The 21,481-nt window shown below is 42.4% G+C and overlaps 1 protein-coding gene across 1 annotated transcript in view; it reads right to left on the reverse strand.

The window, feature by feature from the left end:
* The window catches only part of DIAPH3 (diaphanous related formin 3), a 141,857-nt gene that overhangs the window by 80,810 nt on the left and 39,566 nt on the right, over positions 1-21,481 (reverse strand). Inside the window, exons 15-20 of the mRNA XM_015425654.1 lie at positions 20,810-21,049; positions 19,137-19,266; positions 16,853-16,977; positions 8,356-8,520; positions 7,254-7,389; positions 987-1,082 (exon numbers count right to left, since the gene is read on the reverse strand). Coding sequence (XP_015281140.1) covers positions 987-1,082; positions 7,254-7,389; positions 8,356-8,520; positions 16,853-16,977; positions 19,137-19,266; positions 20,810-21,049 — 892 coding nt within the window. The remainder of the gene's footprint in view (positions 1-986; positions 1,083-7,253; positions 7,390-8,355; positions 8,521-16,852; positions 16,978-19,136; positions 19,267-20,809; positions 21,050-21,481) is intronic.

Here is a 21,481-nt window from a genome sequence, read left to right on the forward strand (position 1 = left end):
ACCCCTGCATCCACCCATACCTTTTATCTGTCCTCCATCTTCAGCTGTATTTATTATTTATTTACTTCATTTATACCCTGCCTTTCTCCTCAGTGGGAATCCAGAGCAGCTTATCATTCTCTTCACCTCCATGTTCTCCGCACAACAACTCTGTAAGGTAGAAAGAGTGCTGAGACTGACTGGCCCAACGTCACCCCTGCATGATGGAGCAGGGATTTGAACCTGCATCCTGCAAATTCTAGGCTGTAGTACTATACCACACTGGCTTTCCTGCAGCGGTTGCTGTTGAACAGTAGTGAGTTGCCAGGTAATCACCTCTATCCAGTGTGAGTCGCGCAAGTCATAGGGTAGTGAATAATCTGTTGGCTGGGCAATAGGGAGCAGGGGGTGGACTAGGAGGCCAAAATAGACCTGGAAATGGCCCTGAACCACTCCCCCTGCCTTTTACTGACAGAAACCAAAGGTGGAAGGCTGGCAATATTGTTGTGGGTGCCTAGCAACCCCCAGAATGGCCACTGCAGAGGGCGTGCATATCTAAAAAGCACTGCTTCTATAATTTGGGGTGTTTAAACCCCCAAATGTATTTTTTGTACAGTTCAGATTTTTTTCCCTAAAACCTGAGTATCTTCTCAGGCTTCCAGAAACATCTGTCTCAGCTGTTCCTAGCTACCATCCCTGGATTTAAATATCCACAGGTAGGGAAGGGGACGTGGATCCATGATAAGAGTATCTGCTTGGCAGAAGGTCCCAGGTTCAATCCCCGGCATCTCCAGGTAAAGGAACTGGCCGTGGTTGAAGTGGAAGACCTCTGCCTGAGATCCCGGACAACCATGGATGGTCTGTGTAGATAACACTGAGTTTGATGGGAGTGATGGTCTGATCCAGTATCAGCCAGCTTCATGTGTTCATGGAACCATGTTGAGAATTATACTGATTCCTGTGCCGTAACTCTGTAAAAACAGCAGGTATTGTGGGGACATATTTACCTTTAGACTGCGTTGTTCGCTTCCTCCTGTCTCGGAAAGCAGCGCCTGACTGCAAGGCCTCCAATAAGCTATCCATCACTCCCATCTCGTCACCTTCTGCAGAAAAGCAAATACAAGGAATTCCTTCAGCTTTCAGAAGAGTTGGGTTTTATACCCCGCTTTTCACTACCCGAAGGAGACTCAGAGTGGCTTGCAATCGCCTTCCCTTCCTCTCCCCGCAACAGACACCCTGGGAGGTAGGTGGGGCTAAGAGAGCTCTGAGAACTGTGACTGGCCCAAGGTCACCCAGCTGGCTTCATGTGGAGTGCGGAATCAAACCCAGTTCTCCAGATTAGAGTCCGCCGTCTTTAACCGCTACACCAAACTGGCTCTCAGGGTTACCATAGCAATGGCAAAAGATTTACAAGGCTAGCAAAAAGGCTGTGGTATTTAAAAGCTGGCAATTCCAAATTCAGACAAGCCTGTAATTCAATCTTAAATCATATCTCCAAGAAGTCACCTCCTTTTAGTGTTGGTATTGTGTCCAGTAAAGCAAACCAAAGTTCATTTTATTCACTTCATACCACTGCACCCTAAAGAGTGACAGAGCAGTGATTTAAAATGCAAAGTAACGCCATTAAGCTTCTCCCTCTCTCTGAATCCTGCATGAAGCTATGATCACTGTAAACCTCACATCCCTTGCAGAAGCCGCTAACTTTTAGGAACCACATCTTCAGTGGTCACTAGCTGCACTAAACATATGGGGTTGGATTCTATCAGCTCTTCGGCTAGTGAAAAAGGGTGGAGCAATCTCCTTTGACCTTTAAAAGAGGCTGCACTGGAGATCACGGAATCTCCATGGGCAAACACCCTATGGAATACAGGATACAGTACGGAGAGTTGGGTAAGACTGAGCAGAAATCCTGCCTGAATCCAACCTATTAGCTGTTGAGATTCTGCTTGCATGAATGGATTACTAAAATAAAAACAACCACCCTAAATTTCAGCATGGAGCTCCAAGTGCCTACTCATGGAGACAGATTTGCCGTTTGCCACTTGAATAATTTTATTTTAAAAGAACAAAATCCCATATGGGACATCATAAGACCCTCATGTGATAGTTAGATTCACTACAGCCCACTTTGCTATTATGCTCCCCAGAACCATTTTCAAATTCTCAAAAGCGTCTGAAAGCAATTATTACCACAAGCCGAACAACTATAACTGTATTCTAATTTATTTTTATCATGCATACAAGGAATTAAAACCAACATATGGTTTTCCAAAGTGTTATTATATTGTTTTTGTTAACTGTTTCAAAGGTTTTGCTCAAAAAGATACCCCCAAAGCATCAATAAATTGTGATAACCTCCATTCTGACTGTCCACAACAAAATTCCTGTCATATCAGAGGGACGAGTCTTCTGGATAATAAATAAGCACCACTTCGGTACCTAAAATGTTTTCAATAATGGATTGAGACGGAAATCCCAACTTGATTTTTCCTCCTTCAGGTAACAGGCAGAAAATACTTTTCTATGTTGCCCAGGGGCCCAGGATTATACATTTAATATATGCCCAGGCTTTCCCTAACGTCAATCAAAATACACTTTGCTTCAGATCAGAGGGTTCAGCAACCAGTCCCACTTCCTTTGTGTTACATTTTTGGCTTATAGGTATCTTTACAACCACACATCTTGGGTGTGAACCACGAATGACAAGCTGAAGGCCTAGAGGCTAGACCTGGCCACAAAGTAATTGAATCCGGGCTCAAGAAGCCCTACAACAGCTAAATAGAGGTGGGCACACTCGCTTTGGGGCACTCTTTGTGATATTCCAGCACATTTCTGCATGACAACCACGTCACTCATATTTAGAATTATGATAATGACAAATATTCATGGCATGCCAAGGGCAGTACCGGTTAAAGCACTACTCTTTTCTACCAAATTTAGTGTGAGCATCTCCCTCCCCACAACAGTGCAGATCTGAGAAGGGACCACTATTGAGCAAGGCAGTACTTTAACAGACTTGTTGATAGCAGCCGTCATTTTTTCTTTTTGGCCAATCAGTACCTGTACCTGGGCTGACATGACCCCAGGTATCTTTTAAAAAGTCATAGATACTTTAAAAAATGGATATTGGTCAAGCTTCTCCAATCCATAGGAGTCAATTTTATACACCCAACATATTTGATTGGTAGTAGTCTTTGGCCTCAAGTGTTCAAGGGCTATTGCAGAAGTTCAACCCCATCTAAAAAGGAAATTTTTAGTGGGGAATGCCTACTTTTCTCATGGATAGCTGGCTGTTCTATATAAAGTTAGACAATGCTTTATGGAACTGAAAGGCAGAGCACGCACACTCCTAACTAGAAAAAATGGACAGTTATATAGTTTAATCATTAAACCTAAAAGGGAATGAAAAAACCTTCCCACATCAGGCAACAGAGAATATGGTGCAGAGGACAATGATGATTCATGTTACTATGATCTCCTAATGACGAGAACGGAAGCTGACCAGGTAAAAAATTTCTTTTCTTCCCTTAAGGAATCATTCTATACAGTGTTTTGTCCAAGAGAAGATCTAATCCTCTTTCAGACCCCATTAGAAATGAGGGTCCTCAGTGCCTGAGCACTCTTTCAAGCCCCCACCCCCGCATATAGACAAAGGCAGGTTCTAAAGCCTTCTCTAAGAGTAGACTCGTGAACAGAGATGAACTCTACAAATTTCTTGTAGTGGGGCCTTCTCCAAATATGCAGCCCACCCTCCCCAACTGGGGTGGGCCTTGAAGAAGAGTAGGCCAAAGTTACACACTCTCTGAGGCAGCACGATAAGATGCAGGAGACACCTTTATCAACAGCTTCGGAAAAGTAAATGCAGGTTTGTATGCAGTATAATGGGCTTGGGTGTGCTCTATGTAGAACTTGAGAGCCCTGTGAACTTCTGAAGAGCGCCACTTTCTCTTCCTCACAGTAGCACACAAACAAAAAAAGGGAGAGTGAGCCCTTGAATTCTGTGGATTTTACAAGTGATCAGGAATAAGAAAGGGCCTGGTTTAAACTATTTTTATCATGCCAGAAAAATGCAGAAATCTCTCTACTGAGTAGGGGTGTGTATTCGGCAATAGCCGAACCAAAACAAATACCCCCAAAATACCTTGTCAGTATAGCGGAACCCGAAAAAGCCGATATTATCCGGCTGTTTTCGGGTTCATTTTGCTATACCAAAAAAAAGGTCAAACCTAACAGCCTGAGCCGCCAGTCAGCTGTTGGGTTTAAATGCCTTTCTTTCCCTTCCCAAGATCGGGGAGGGAAAGAAAGGCATTTTAAACATGCCTGGGTTCTCTGCCCGATCTTCTCGCACAGGGAACCCAGACATGTTTGCATGCCCCCTTCCTTCCCTGAGCCTCTCTGCTTTTGCGGAGAAACTTGGGGAAGGGAGGGAAAGGCATTTTAAACATGCCTGGGCTCCCTGCCTGCCCTTCTCCAGCTACCCCATGTCAGCTAGAGAAGGGAAGGCAGAGAGCAAAGGCTTTCCCATGTCAATTGCAGTCACAGCTGACTGGCGGGGAGTGAAATTGACAAGATAATAGGTTTGGGCTACCAGAAGGAAAAGAAGGCATTTTAACATGACCCGAATATATTCGGGAATAATGAATATTTCCCCAATCCAAACACTTTACCAGTATTGGTCTGGGGAAATTTCGCATTTACTGATATTTTTCGGGTCTGATTTACCTGAAGCCGAAAAATCAGCTTTTTTTTTTTGTTGCACACCCCTATTACTGAGAGAGCTCCTAACTCACACACTCAACTTGGAAATATACTGCCATGACAAGAAGGTCTTTGGAAAGATTATTTTTATGGCAGCTGTTCCCAGGGGGAAAACAGGTAGCCAAGATAGGTCTCGAAGGACTACATCTAGGCTCCAGGACAGAACACTTTTGTGGGGTGGAGTATGATGTTCATAGGAGCTTCCAATTAAGTGAATGACCAGGCACAGACCTCCTTTGTGAGTTGGAGAACACCCAAGGTGTATCTGCTCTAGATGTCAGGACATACACCAGACTTAAGAACTTCATAAAGCCAATAATGTGGAAATTATCTTCATAATTATCTAGGCAAACAGATGGAACTGTGTTATGGAAAGGTCATCAGAAAATCTGAAAACTGTATTAATAACAAAATTGACTTTTCCCATCTACAAATGTTAATCCATTTGTGCCCTGAGCTGCAGACTATCTTGTTAGAATGCAGAACCTAATCAGGACAGGCCCTGGTTACTATGTGGATGGGAGACCAATGAGGAATCCCAGGGTTGCGACACAGAGGCAGACAATGGCAAGCCACCTCTGAACATCTCTTGCCTTCACAACCCTACAGGGTTGCCATGAGTTGGCTATGACTTGATGACACTTTACAACAACAACAACAACAACAACTGATTTGTAGAGAAATTACAAGTACCCATGTTCCGGAATAGCAAAGTCCAAGATCGAGCTTTACCTTACACATTTTTTTCAGTTGAGAGATAAACCGCTGGTTACTTTCTTGTACTAAGGGTTTTGTATTAATAGAACCACTTTGGGTAGAAGCACCCCAAGATTCGGCCAAGTAAAACATCTAGTCCTGAAAAGACCACTGTGGTGGCAGAGACCACAAGCCACAATTGCTTCTGGACGTTGAGGGTGGTTGGGAGGCAGGATCAAGTGTGTAACTTTTAAAGTGAGAAAGTCTTGCATTCTTTTCTTGTGGGGAAAGCTGTTTTGAACAGAATCCAAAATTCTCCACGAAAAGGAATTAGTTCCATGGGTATGAGTAAGCAGTGCAGTGGCTGGATTAGGGCCTGGGAGACCTGGGCTGAAATCCCCCTCTGCCGTGAAAGGCTGCTCGGTAAAAAGCAGCCAACCTACCTCACAAGACTGTTGTGAAGATAAAATACAGGAGAGGGAAATTATATAAGCTGCTTTCAGTCCCCACTGGGGAGAAAACAGGGGTATACATGAGGTAAACAAATAGTAATATCTTCCACTGCAGTTGGGGGTAAATGTTCCTGTGCCTGCCAGAGCCGTCTTCCAAATCACTGCTTTCAGACAGGATGCCCTTTCACGTCTCTCACCTTTGGTGTAAACAGATTACTGACAGAACACCTGCTAATGTCATGTCCTTCACACAAAGTAGGCACAGTATGTGGCCCTCAGAAAATGTCACTTTTACCTCATGCTGTATCTTGAAATAAAGCTTACTGAGCCTTGATGGCAAAAGGAGAGAAACACAAGCTCTCATGTCTCCTCTACAAGGAATGCTTCCAGAAATCTCTTCAGCAGCCAACACCTGCCGTGAAACTCCTAAGTATCTTCTCTCCATGTCAGTGAAGTGAACTGAGAAGACAGGAACCCACTGGTGGAGTAGAAGAAGAGCACCTCACACCCCAATCAGCTGTAGAACTGATGTGGACTATCACCAGGGCAGGGGGTGTCACTCAACGCCAACAGAAGATGTGCTTCCCTTAGACAGACAAGTCTGTTGCCTTTTTGTGAGATCAAAATGGAGGTGAGAAGAACAATGTTCACCACCCAGAGCTCCTCGAAGGAAGAGCATGATACAAAAGTAATAAATCAATAGCTTGAGGTGGTGAGCCTTCTTTTTCTCCCCTCCTCTATTTTATCTTCACAAGTTACGTTGAGAGAGAGTGGAGGGGCCAAGGTCATTCTGTGAGCTTCAAAGCACAGTGGGGATCTGTACCTGGGTCTCCCAGATCCTATTCTAACACACCAACCACGACACAACACTCTCACTCTGATAAGAGATGTGATTCAGGGGAGAAGACCTGGAGCACAAGGCCTCTACAGACAAAGAGAACAGAAGTGTCTCATTAATGGGGTTCAAAATGTAATTGAGAAAGGGACTTGCATCACTCAGTGGCACCATAATGCCATGGCAGCAAGCAAGAGGTGCCATGCCACTAGCAAAACAAAACACAGCAGTTGGGTATTTTAATAGTGGCATGGGGAAGGGAGTGGAACAGAAGAATCATCTCTCCCCAGCAAGTTAAGGTTGCACAGTTCGAGAATAAGCAAAAGTGTCAATTCAAAAATCCAAGTTAGAGAAACATTAACAGGAATGTGTGAAACAAATGGATAATAGCTTTTTCTGTGCATTTTCTGTGCCAAAAAAAAAAGTTGCCTAAAGAACCGATTTGATTATAGAGTTATTCTATCTGTATCTATTGTCACCACAATAGCTCTTCAATGCACCTTTTACAACCATCTGGTTTCTTTCCATATTACCTGTGTTCATTCCTAGCAGGTGTTTCTTCTTCTGTTGTCTTTCTAGCTTCTCTTTTTCTGCTTTTTCCTTAGCAATATTAGCACGTCTCTGCTTTTCTTCGGCTTCTCTTCTTCTCGTGTTCTCCTTTGCGGCTTGCTAACAAATACACATTAAGTTTAATAAGCATCACAATAAGATGCTGTAAAAATATTTATATAAGCCTAAGAAACTACAGGTATAAAGAACTGACATAGGACAATAAATTAAATTTATCACCCAATATACAAAGCTTTCCTTTGTGAATTCTGGACACCTGGTATACCAGCATGTTTGAGTACCGCACATGTCAATTTAGCTGTGTGCATGGTGTGAAAAACCACCACACCATGATTTCGTCATCTGTTGTCAAAGAAGAGCACTGCTAACACTTCAAATGATTGTGTCAGGTGGGGTAGCCGTGTTAGTCTGAAGCAGTGACACCTTAAAGACCAACAAAGTTTTGTTCTGTGTATATGCTTTCGTGTGCACCTACACTTCTTCAGATACATTGAAATGGAAGTCACCAACCATTACATAAAGGTAGAGAGTGAGGAGGGTGTTGCTAGGAAGGACAAATTAGAAACAAGATGCATAAGTAACTGAGCTGTAAATATAGCTAAGATTGGATGAAGGTGATTGGTAAGACCTCTGACTAGCAGCAAATTAGCATACAACACAATAAAGCAGTTTACAGCAGATACAAGAACTGAATGACGCTAGTATGTGTAGTGAGTTCTCCCCCACAGATGTTATATAGTCATATAAAAATCTTCTAGATCTAAGCCCCGGTCCAACTTATTTTCTGCAATGAATTTATTTCACAATTTTTGACAGACTGTCAAGACCAGTCTCCCACCTACCCACACCTGCTGGGAGCGAAAAGCATTAACCCCTTACTTCCCCAGCAGGGCAGCTCTGATCCATGGTCCACCTCCTATCACAGTGTTTTTGATTCAGATTTAGACTCATGTACCAATGCACTACCCTTTCTTAAGAAAACAATGCAATTAAAACTGAACTAGGAAAAAATAAGCATGCTTGACTGTGGTATTCCCAGGGCTAAACTTATTACATGTAGTTTACCGTGAATGCTGTCCTGAAATTGTTCAAGTCTGTCAGAAATTCTTCCACCGAAACTTTCTTCAGATCAATGGCATAATATCCCATAACATTCTGATAGAGTTTTTCCATGTTGTTATGCATCCTAGAAAGTTTCTGGAACTGTTCCTTTGCTTGGATTGCAAAGGTGTGTTAAGCTTGTTAAGGTTATGAACTTCATATAATCTTGGTTAGAAAATCAACAGAGACTGGTCCTTTAAGCAGCTTTCTTATACTCACTTGAACCAAAGGGAATGCAACAGATAGGAAACCAAACACAACCATGACATCATGTGTTTTCTCTCACTAACGTGTAGTAAGAGACAACACGGGAAGTGATTAGAATTCATTACCGGAAGGAGTCTCAAAGCGGCTTACAATCTCCTCCCCCACCCCCCCCCACAACAGACACCCTGTGAGTCAGGTGGGGCTGAGAGAGCTCTTTCGAGAACAAGATCCTAGTCAGCATTTCTAAGATGGTCTCGCCAATTGAGCGTCCGAGTTTTTTTAGACAAGCTACCCAAAGTAGTTTGATCTATAACATTCACATTCTCAAGTGAATTTCTTTTTTTAAAAAACGTGCTGGTTACTTTCCCCAAATACAAGGTTTCTCCTTCCTGTAGCAGCTGCTTTCACGGCTTTCTTTTCCTAATGCAGACAGAGTTTGACTTTGGTGTCTTTTCTCTCTCTCTCTATGTGTGCGCGTGTGTGTGTATATATATACATAAAAAACAAAACAAAATGTATGTATGCATGCATAGCATTCCAATACCATGCAATCTCAACTACAGTTTTTAGTTTTATTGCCGCAGATGTGTCGCGATATGCAAGTTGGTAGTGGGATTTGTAAAAGCCAAATCCATTGATATCATGCAAAATATATAAGGTTTCTAACAAATACTTGACATTCAACATTACTTTAAATGAGAAATTAGATTCTGAAATGGTTCTGTCCAAGTCTCCTAATTATACTTCCCCTTCCCGCTTTCTGAAATAACGGCCCCTTGGCCAGGACGACTTTCCTGATTTTTTTTCATTCTCTCCTTACACAATATTCAAAATATTTTCTGAAATAATTAATATAGAAAGATTAATCAAATGCCATCATAAAGAGCATATCGCAAGCTTCATATACATGGAACTCCATATGACTTAGAATGTCTTGTAGCACAAAGAAAACGTCTTATATATATATATACGTCTTAGTGCCTAAAGCATAATCTTAATAACCTCTTATAGAATTAACAAAACCCTATTTAGTCTTATCAGTATACGTTTTATTCTGGTGGATAATTATGCAATTGCATAACAGACGCAACACACTCATACTAATGAAGGCAACGCCCTGAGGGCACTAAAGTTCTTTTGACTTTTGTGGCTAGCCAATAAACCACACAGTGAAGGAAAAAATCCAGGCAGCAAAAAAGGTAGAAAAAAAGTTTTATTTAAATAAGGGACAACATGCAGCCAAAAGTTCAGCTCAGATGTCCAGTGAATAACAGGGATCTGGCTTATATGCTTTTGTTGCTCCTCCCAACTTTGCATCACTGTCGACATTATTTACACATGCGTACTTTGAGTTTCTTTGACTTCAAGAATCATTAATCTTATATTTGACAAACAAGATGTTACTGGCCGTGTTTCAACTTATGATGCAGGTACCTGTCTTGTTAAAAGTGATCTCTGCATCCTCTTGGCTGTTTTCCCAGACTTGCTCACCTTTGAATGAACCCACAGGCTAAGTTTAAGTACAGAATCTAACTTTTCCCATTATAAAAATAGTTTCTCTACATTAATGCATGCACATATCTGTATAAAAGCACTTTGCCTTAAAACAATGAGCTGCTGAAAAGGGGTGTGTGTGTATATAAATATAATTGCTTAAGGTTTCCAATAACTCAATATTAGTATGTTAAAGCATTTTAAACTTAAAGAAGTTTAACTTAATTTTCTTTAGTTAAGAATACTAAGACTCATAAGCCATTATGAACTTTTAAACCTGTTCCTTTGAAGCAGAGAGCTTTAACATAGATCTTCACTATGACAGATCGTTATCATGGTGGTTTGTTGTTGTTGTTGTTCAGTCGCACAGTCGAGTCCGACTCTTTGCGACCCCCATGGACCACATCACACTAGGCCCTCCTGTCTTCCGGATGGTTTGTACCATCCTCATTAATAGTGTTTTGATGTTTTCTGGTGCTGGAACACCAGTTCATTAAGAAATTCCTTCTCTGACAATTAAATAAGATTTAAAACAGCTGTTTTTACAATTCTGCTTAGTGTTGTAAGATTTGCCAACTTATTCCTGGAAAATCCCAAAGTCCTTTCCCAAAGGCCTCTGATAATCCAATAGATTATCACTTGAACCTCTGAGTTTCCTCTACACTAATGTGCCTTTCTATTTAGAATTCAGCAATATTTAAAGGATCTAATTAGAAGTACTAAACATGTTGCCCCTGTATCTATCAGAGGGCAGTGTCCATCAGTTCTCAATAATTTCAATGAAGGGATAAAATGACCTGTTTTAAAGGTCATTTTCAAAGCACACAGAAAAAACAATGTAAAATACACATTACTTTTAAGCAAAGACTGATCCGACCACAAATCAGAAGTAATTCTCCCTAAAGGTAAAGATTCCCTTGCTTGAAAGCCAGTCGAATCCGACTCTAGGGTTGCGGTGCTCATCTCCGTTTCAAAGCCGAAGAGCCAGCGCTGTCCGAAGACTTTTCCATGGTCATGTGGCCAGCATGACTAAACACCAAGGCGCACGGAACGCTGTTACCTTCCCACCGAAGTGGTACCTATTTATCTACTTGCAATTTCTTGCTTTCGAACTGCTAGGTTGGCAGGAGCTGGAACTAGAGATCGGAGCTCACTCCATCATGCGGCACCCAGGTCTCGAACTGCTGAACTACTGACCTTCCACAGCCTGCAGTTCAGCGTCTTAACCACTTGAACCACCGCAGCTCTACACAACTCTAAAATAGACCACTATCCAGTTAACGAACCCCATGGCCCATTGATTTCAACAGCAGTTAGCAAGTGCTTACACCGGCAGGACCTCAAAGTGCTCACCTTCGGCTGGATCATGTCCATGCTGTACTAAACAGCTGAAATGTACTGGGGGTTTTCCCTCCTAAAATCAAATCCATGTTAATGTTTTATCAGCAGTAGAATTTCTACAGCACTGACTAAAGCAGTTTAGCACTCTACAGAGGCCTTTATCATTGTTTCCGCTATCATGCTGGCTTTCATCTATTATCAGGGAAGCTATTTGTATTTGAACATTTCATTCTTTGACAATCACAAACAAAGATACAAAGTGTGATTTTCTAGAACATAATCAAGTTTCACACACCATTTTTACACTTGCGGTTGAGCATTTTCAGACAGTTTCTGGTACTGGAGAACCACCGTACATTACCAAAGCAAACATTTTCCATTTAAGCACCTACCCCATTCATCTGGTGGCACCGTGCATTGTTTCTAATCCATTATTTGAAACAGCACTCCCAAATTAGGATACTTAACCCTAATCTGATCGTAGGGGCACTGTGATTGCACGAGCAAAGCTGCAGTTGCTAGCTTCTCCGGTATCTGACTCAGCCTCCAAAGCTCAGCATTTCCATTACTACCAGGAGCTAGACATTCGATTTTTTTTGGGGGGGGGGGCCTGCTACTACTACATTCTCCTTAACATCCTATACAGCGCATATTTGGGCTGGCTTCTAAAGTGAAATACATGGGTTAGAGTCTACCCTCCCTGTAACACGTCAGTGTCTCCTTCAATAAAAGCAATATAATTTTAGCACATTCCATAACTTTTGGAAGTAGATTACAGGTGGCACCTGCAGGAATGTATACAAGGCAACAATTGGCTTGTGATGGTCCGGGACTTATCATGCTAATGGTTTGCTGCTATGGTCATAAATCTGTAAGACCATGGGATACATTTTCCCCTGACTTCAAGACTGTGGAATGTCCTGGCTTCTATGTACCCAAACACTCCCCAAGAAGGAAGCTATGAGGGTCAGAAAACAAGAGGAATTCAGTCTAGTGCCACTAGTCCCATAAGAGCAGTGGCGACTCCCTGCTACCTGGGCAAATATGCCTCTTTGTGGTCCCCCTGGGCAAATATGCCTCTTTGTGGTCCCCCTGGGCAAAGCCAGGTTGGGATCTGTTGCTTCCCTTCGTATAGATTCACTGGACCACAAAGAGGTACAGCGACTGTCCCACCCTGAAACTTTACTGGATAGCAATTTCCACATGTGTAGATTCCTCATTGCTGTTGCCGCAGCTGCCAATACAAAGCAGCAGCAATGGAGCTTCCATAAGGTACATATCCCCACATGTGCCCTGCCCTGGTTCCCTGGCAGCAGCCACCCTCCCCACAGGGTTTTTTAAAACCAGCATATCATATCATTATAATGTTATACACATTCTTACAACAGGTCTTTGAATTCCCAGCTTTCATATTTTGTTTACAAAAGCAAGCCTCGGTCCCAAAAGGCGAACAGCATATCTCCACAATGAAAAGGGCTAGAGAATTACTTTGAAAAACTGGTAATTTAGGAAACCTGTTACACGGATTATTTTAATGTTACATTGCTGTAACACTATTCAGTTGCTGATTTTTTTTAAAAAAAAGGGCTCCCCAGTGGTGGGGGGAGGAAATGACCCCTGTGAGCCGCTTTGGCGGGAGGGCGGGGGAGAAATTTAATAAATAAATAAATAAATAATTTAAGATGCCATGTGGACAGGGTCCAGGTAAATCTACCCACCGACATAGCAGCCATCCAGGCTTTGCCACAATCTTTTCCCAAATTTCACAGCAAAGCTGGTTCGGTACAATTCAGGGTATAGCCAGGGAAATCCTAGGAGGAATGCACCACAATGCTGTGGGGAAGAAGGAAGCCATTCGCTTCCCAACAGCATCCAACCAGTAGAAATGACCGATAATGTCCTACTTCCATGCCAATACAGCTGCAAATATACACACCACTGTCAATTTATTTTTAACACATCTGTCGCTTGAATGATTACAGTCTGTCATACTTTACATAAAAACAGCATTCAGAGACTCCTTGTAATTTGTGTTAGGACAGCCAATGCCAAGAAAATTCACTTAAATTGCCGAAGTTTCTACCAAAACTAATTGACTTCTTCATTTTTGCCTCCCAAAAGCACCTCTGAAACATTTTCATCAACAACCACAACGAAAAGGCTCAAACTACTGCAGAAACATTATTTCTAAATTTCCAATCTTCTATGTTCTCCGACTCTCAGGCTTAATATTTCATTAAACATAAAACAAAGTTACTACCCAGATGGCATCTCCATAAGTAATGAATGCCTATAGCAAGTTTATCCAATTTGTAATTAGATTTTCTTTCCATTTATCTTAACATAACTTGATATTATTTAGCAGAAAAGGAATTTATACACAAGCCACTACTAGTAAGCACATTGATATACACAACTGTAATAAATCACAATTACCAATCTACCTAGATCGTGCTTTTAAACACCTCTACTTCCAAAGTTTTTACTAAACCAAGCCACCATTTATAAGTGGCATTCTGAGAAAGAAGTACAAATATAATATAATAACCTGTTGGTAAGTGACAGACGAACTGCATGAAAGACGAACTGCATGAAATAGCTTTTTAAAGAGCAAACCACTAGAAGAATTCTAACAAACCTAAGTCTAAGTAAGGAATGCAATCAACCATTGTGGGAATTTACAATTTTGAATATACTACTCAGAGCTTAAGTAATTCTAGCTGATTTTAATAGCAATGTTAGCTGTATTGTGATCCCTAGGAAAAAACTGAGATTTCCAATACTGCTAAGGCATCCAATCTTTAACTTGTTATTTCCATATCTATTACCTTTCTCAAATAGTTTTCATTCTCCCCATAAAGGCTGCATCAATACATTTAATGTTCTAAGCCGTTTTTTTCCTAAGCCACTTAACTAACAAACAATACCACGCAAGGAAAGAACACTGCATTTAAAGTTGCGTAAATAGCTCCGACAGACAGCCAACTACATTAATAAGAAAGCCATCTATATAATTACAGGTTGTCAACAAAAGTACACGCACCGTGTACATATCTGTGTTTTAAAATAAACATGATGCTAATAGACTCATTAGAAAGCTTCAGGTTGTGATATTTAGCAGCAGGATATAATAGCCAAGTCGCCTATGGAGCATAATTGTGCACAGGATGAAAATGTGTTCTCACACAGCCCCATCCTTCCTGTTTCGGCTTTCCTGCCGACTGCTTTTTATGAGCTGCATGTCTTTCAAAACATCAGTACCATTCAGCTTCGCCTTTCAAAGTAAGTGACAGAAGAGGCCCCGGACTCCTCAAGCTGTGCAGGATTACCTAACCTTTACATCAAGTCTCCTTTGCTTTGTAATTTATCGTAGCCCCCGCTTTCTTGGAAGTCAGCTTCTTTAATTAGCAACCTCACAGCTATTACCAGAAACCACACGTTAACTTCACCATTTCTCAATGACTCTCTGCCTATAGGGACGGTTAACAGGAGGCAACTAACTATTGCACGTTAACAGTGTTTAAAGATCAAAACGTCTGTTAAGAGAGTCACATGTGGATTATTCTAATAGGGTGGAATAGTTCAGTGATGTTCCTGATAATGCAGTACCCTGTAAATAAGAAGGAAATCTGCTTGCGTGTAATAGCAAGTGCTGTCCTCGAGGCATTTTCACAATGCCTGTGTAACATGGTGTTTTCATTCTGAAAATTAAGCAAACCAGGGCTGATTTCCCACAAGCTGCTGCTCCGCGCTCGTTCCTCCCTTTGTCCCGATCGTACAGCCGCATTTTGCTCCACAGCTTTTCCCGATTCCCCCCCCCCGTCTACTCAATCCTGGGTTTTGAAGGTTGAGTAGACGCAGGGGAAATCAGGCGAAGCTGCGGAGCAAAATGCGGCCACGCAGCACACAGTGTGAAATTGACACGTACGAACAGGGCAGAGGGAGGAGCGAGCGCGGAGCAGCGGCTTGTGGGAAATCAGCCCAGGTTTTTATACTACGGGCAGCTTTCTGTTCACGTGAAAGGACAAGAACGTTCCATTTAGTACCTTCCAATTCCCTTTTCTAGTTCAGCAGACCAACTGCTCATTCTTTCAACACAGAGCATTGGCACAGGCCTTACTGGAAACTGCTCAAAGGCAAAAGGGCAGAAATACATATCCCTGGGCAATCCTCTTCCTGGTTAAGCCCACTGATATAAATGGGATTAGGCTGGAATCTCTCTGCACTGGATCGCATCTTAAGTGTCAGTAAACCACATGGTGCCTTGCCATGGAAGAATCTTCTGTGTGGTATAAGGGTTTTTTTTCCTGGCAGAGCTGTTATACAATTTACTATTTTTATATCCCCGAAAGAATAAGGTAGAAGAAGAAGCTGCATTCTGTCATCTTCGTCTGATAGTCACCGTTATTTGGAGGTGATTGCCTGCTGCTCGTATTCAAGGTCTGGAATATATACTACAGCATTTATCTATGTCTGATGGGAACATTCCCTATGGGAGGGTTGCCAAACTCCAGGTGGGGCCTAGAGACCTCCCACAATTACAACTGTTCTCCACGCAACAGAGATGAGTTCACCTGAAGAAAATGGCCACTTTGGAAGGTACACTCTGTGGCATTCTACCCCACTGAAGCCCCTCCCTCCTCCTCCAAAGCCCACCCTCCCAAGGCTCCACCCCCAAAATCTCCAGGTATTTCCCAACCCAGAGCTGGCAACCCTACCAATTAGTCAACAAAAAGCACTTGCATCTACTTTACATTAACAATTTTCGGCTTTCTCCTTCATGGTAATTCTGTCTGCAAGCATGCTAGCGAAGTACGGGACAGATACAGAACAATTTTAGATCACAGTTTGTTGATCTGAAATTGTTCTGTATCTGAAGGAAGAAAGCTGAGTTGGAATCAGCAGTTGTGACACACAGGATCCACTGGAAGAACCAGTGGACCGCTACCCCCCCATATCTAAAAGAATAACTATACTGAGGAGAGGGGGAGCTTTAAAAAACAGGGAAGAGCTCATAGGCAGACTGTTCATTTTGATGACTGACTCAAGCTGAAAAACAATCTGAAGGATTTCACTAAGAGAAGGGTATTTAAGTTTCTTAACCATTTCCCGCCTAACTGGAAATTGCCATGTTTCACCAACCAATACCTCAAAACATTTCACTGAATTCTATTTATGTGTTCAATCAAAAAATTACAGTGTTGGTGGAGATAGCATACACTTAATTCTAGATAAAACATTATAGGTGATTCCCCCCCCCCATTAAGCCATTTTAGATTTAGTCATTTAAGGTGGAAGATTAAAATTGTCAAAAGTGCCTGCCGCACACTGAACACAGATTATGCAAATACTAAATCTGAAATACTAAGAAAACTTAAAACAAAGCGACATATAGAGCATTGAGCTGTCAAAAGGATATGGACATCTTTGTCACAAATTTGTCATGAATATCCTCAGGAGGGGGAAAGGTCTCCAAATCCTTCTCAAGTTGCTTAAGCTGCCTTTCCATCTGCTTTAAGCTCTTCTCCAAGCTTTCTGCTGAAACTAAACACAGTAGGAGTTACCTGAAACTTTCATGTCAAGTCGATAGTGTAGCTACACATAGAAAGGATCTGCTACGCTCATGCTCTAAAATGTCTTTTGCTAGGAAAATGCCATACGATGCATCCCGTGTATTTATAAACACTTTTATTGGCAAAAGCACTATGTCACTTGAAGTAGAATGTGAGTTATAACATGGGCTGTGACTAGATAATGGGTGTAGCAGACAGTTTGGGAAGGAAATATCTTTCAAAAGCAACTGTGACAAAGCATGCACATGGAGTTCACACCAAGGAAAGGTTTCTGGAGAAAATGGATGCAAATGGGTTAAGCAGACAGCAAGCAGTCTTCAACTCTACATCACTTCTGTATCTCTGCATTTATAATTTTTTAGAGTGCCTGGAACACTGCAAAGAACAGTTTCCATCCAAAGCAAGTCAACACAATGAGAGGAGATGAATGTGCCAGAACGAACAGACAACTAGCCATGTGCACTTTTCCAAAAGGCACAGGAGTAAGAAAATAAATGACCCCACATGAGCAAATAAGCCCCAGGCAGAAGGCTATGAGGTCAAGAGGAATGCATTTAAAAGTCATGAGTCTCCATGCCTCGGGGAAAGGTTTTTGCACTGCGGCAGAACTAAAGAGCATCAGATCTGTGGGTTTTTAGGCTACAGTTCGTAGACACTGAGTTAATCAGTGATTTGAAGAGGTATTGGAGTGAGGGGGGTTACGTAAAACTCTACAGGGTTCTTTAGGATCTGTGCAGATCTGGCTTTTGCTCCTCACACCCCCAAAAAAGATGAATATGGAGAGTACTTAATATTATGTTTATTTTTTAGATTTTTTTAGTTGCCACTCACCCAGATGGTCCTGCCGAAACTTAATCTTAAACAACATCGTGATAAACAAGTTAAAAACAAACAAAAATCAGATAATATGTATAAAATATTAAGACACAGGACGTAGCAGGATACTGCTTCCAAACCAGCCCAAAAGATCTGGTTAACCTCCAAAGGCCCACCAGAACCATTCGGCCTTGCAAGCCCTGTAGAAACAAAGTCCTGCTGGGCACAGGGGTCATCCGAGAATGCATTCGACAGAGCAGGAGCCAGAACTGAGAACTTACGTCTTTACGTCTCTTGCTCTTTCTACATGCCCATGGGGCCCTGTTGTTTCTAGCAAGACCTACTATCAGTTCCCTCCTTGCCCAAGGTATGCTTGGCAACAGTCCGGGCTCAACCACTTCAGTGCCTCTGGAGCAACTTCCTAGAAGAGGCGGGGGGGAGGGGGGGCTCCAACTGCCCTTGGCTCTCCAGCAAAGCTGCAAAAGCAGAGCGATTCCAAATATCTTTGGGGGCAACCTTAGCACAGGCAGAGAGGAAACACCTGCTAGTGGGGGCATAAGGTGCTTTGATGGTTATTTATCTAATGGTATTAATACGCTGGGGGCGGGGCCACAGCCATCTATGTTTTCCCCTCAGATGGCTGTGGCCCCACCCCCAGCATGCCCGGCGTCATCAAGTCACATCCGGCTGATGTGCATGCCGGGGTGGGGTTTCCCCCGGGGCCCGATTCCGTGGCGGGAAACCGCCGGCAGGAAATCCGCCCCCCGGGGGGACTTGGCAGCCCTAATCACAATTATTCATCCACTTATAAATTCTCGACCATCTCTTCAAATATATTTCCTCATCTTCACCCTGCATTAATAGACTAAGCTTGTCCATTTCTGCTAGATTCATCAGTTTATGAACTAATTCTTCCCTACTGGGGGTTTTCTCTGACTTCCAGTATTTTGCTAATAAAATTCTAGCGGATGTTATTATTAATATTATTGAATACATATAATGAAATTTAACTTCTTCAGGAATCATATTAAGTAGATAACATTGTGGTTCTAATCTTAAATTCACATTAACAATTTCCAAAATTATTTTCTGTGTATTTTTGCACACTGCCACCACATGTGAGCCATTGTCCCCAAGGGAACTGATCTTGGCTGTCTGAAGATCAACTGTAACAAGTGGGAGATCTCCAGGTGCCACTCGGAGGTCGGCAGCCCTTGCTGTGGCCCACACCTTGGGTCCTGAGGTGCTCGGGAGAAAGGCAGGTGCTTAAATATTTCAAATAAATAAACAAAACAACCTGGTTGTTATACAAACCTCTGCTTGCTTTATCTACATGTTGCAAATCTTCAACAAACCTCAGGACATCGGGGTATTTCTCCTCACATATTTCAACAAGAAAATGAAGCAATGTAGTTTTCTGATCGACAGATTTAGTGTCCTTTAGCTTGAAAAGAAAGACAAACAAATAAACAGAAGCTTATATGAAGTTTTAGAAATTCCAGTTATTACTGTTGTTTTTCTTGCACAGTATCTGAACGTTAAGTGGAGTGCCCAAAACATTATTTGGATCAATTTAAATCTTTCAATTCCAATGTTGTGGCTGGAAGTTCACCTTACAATGCAGCAGGTAAAGAACTCGATCTGAACAACAAAACTCGCCTGAGTAGCAGATAGGAAAACCAAAGACAATATTTGGTCAAATGACTGGTTAATATATAAAAAAAAAAATCACTCAATGCTGCCACATGGCAGAATGCAAAGGCAGTCCAATATGGATGAGGCACCACAAAACGCAGTATCAAATGATGGCTAATATCAAGGACTGGCCAAATTTGCACACCCAGGAAGCTACCGGATAACATTATCCTGTGCATTTTTGCAGAGGAGAAAGACAAGGGGAATTCCTGTCAGCTCTGGTTGAGGTTACTCCTCACTGAAGAACTGGGGCTGATTTGCCCTTAACAACTTTCACTTGGCACACAGTCCCAATCCTTTAAATGGGCGTAGTACAGCTCTACTCACCCAAGATCTTGTGTGATGTATATCACTACCATGTTGTCACCGCACTGTGTCTGCATTTTTCTGCACAGCATCTGCACTTTGTATCAAGTCTAATATGCTATGCTTTTCAGATTTCTGACATCCTAGTACACTGAACACAAGAATCTGTCTTATAATGAATCAGACCATGAGTGCATCAAAGTCAGTATTGTCTACTCAGACTGACAGCAGCTTTTCAAGGGCTGAGGAAGAGGTTTTGTACACCGCCTATTGCCAGATCCTTTAAGTAGAGATGCTGGGGATTGAACCTGGGACTTTCTGTATGCCAAGCAGATGCTCTACCACTAAGCCACAGCCCCTCCCCATTGCTTATCGGACGTGTCTAAATACTGACTGTATTGACTTACGCTGCATCATCCCCTTTGAGGCTCAGTGTGAAACGCAGTTTGTAAATATAGTAGAAAAATAAACAAACAAGTGGCCAAAAACCTGGTTGCAAGAAATCTTGTGCAAGCAAGGATAAAGTAAGTGTGACTTCGTGCAAGTGGCTACCAGGGTTGTTTTCTTGAGCTTGAGCTCTCGAGCAAGCAGAAATTTTGTGCTGGATCCAATTCATTCACACCACAGATGATCCCACGCCAGTGCACCCACCACCACCATTTGTGATATCATACTCATTCCGGCTGCTTTACTTAATAGATAAAAATAGAAGCTTTAAAGCAGAATATAAAATGATCTCAAAACATTGTACACTGTTAACCTGATATGAAATGTTTACTTTGCCAAGCTTCACAGCAAATTAATGGCTTTTCTAAGTGAGTGGGAAGGAATGCATAGATTATGAAGCTCCATATTATTGGGAAGGTTAAGGGTCAAAAGAGAACGAGCAATTTAAAAAGCATGGTAACTTAAAAAAAAAGGGAACAGCAGCTGCAAATGAAGTATTATAAGGCTTTACAAAAAAAAAAAGAGAGAGAGAGACTCACTTTACATAAGGAGCTGAGGTTAAACCCAAAGGTCTGTGCATTCCGCGATCCCGCATTCATGTAATTTCCCACTAGCAGCACCAGTTCCAGCAGCTTGCGGAAGCTGTTGCTCTTCTTGATCTCTTCGCAGGCGGCACTGACAGCCATGATGTCGGGTTTGATGTTGCTTACCTGCTCCTCAAACTGAAGCTTAAAAAGAATAGCACTCAACCGTGGCTGCAGCCTCTTCACACCACTCATCTAAAGGGGGGGTGTGGCAGTTGGAGAGGGAGAGAGCAAACAGAAAGGTCTCTTAAAACCCCCACAGGATTTTCAAGGCAAGCAACTTCAGAGGTGGCTTGTCATTGCCTGCCTCTGCACTGCAACCCTAGACTTTCCTTGGTGGTCTCCCATCCAAGTACTCACCAGGGCCGACCCTGCTTAGCTTCCAAGATATGACAAGACTGGGGTAGCCTGGACCATCCAGGTTTTCAAGGAAAGAGACGGACAGAGGTGGTTTGCCATTGCCTGACTCTTCATAGCAACCCTAGGCTTCCTTGGTGGTCTCCCATCCAAGTACTCACCAGGGCCGACCTTGCTTAGCTTCCAAGATATGACAAGACTGGGAGACCCAGCTGAGCTCTGAGCAGGAGACAGAGGAGTGAGTGGTTTTTTACTTGCTTTCAGCTGAGA

This window comes from Gekko japonicus, unplaced genomic scaffold (genome assembly GCF_001447785.1).
Source record: "Gekko japonicus isolate JY-2015 unplaced genomic scaffold, Gekko_japonicus_V1.1 scaffold1107, whole genome shotgun sequence".
NCBI classification, from domain to species: Eukaryota; Metazoa; Chordata; class Lepidosauria; order Squamata; family Gekkonidae; genus Gekko; species Gekko japonicus.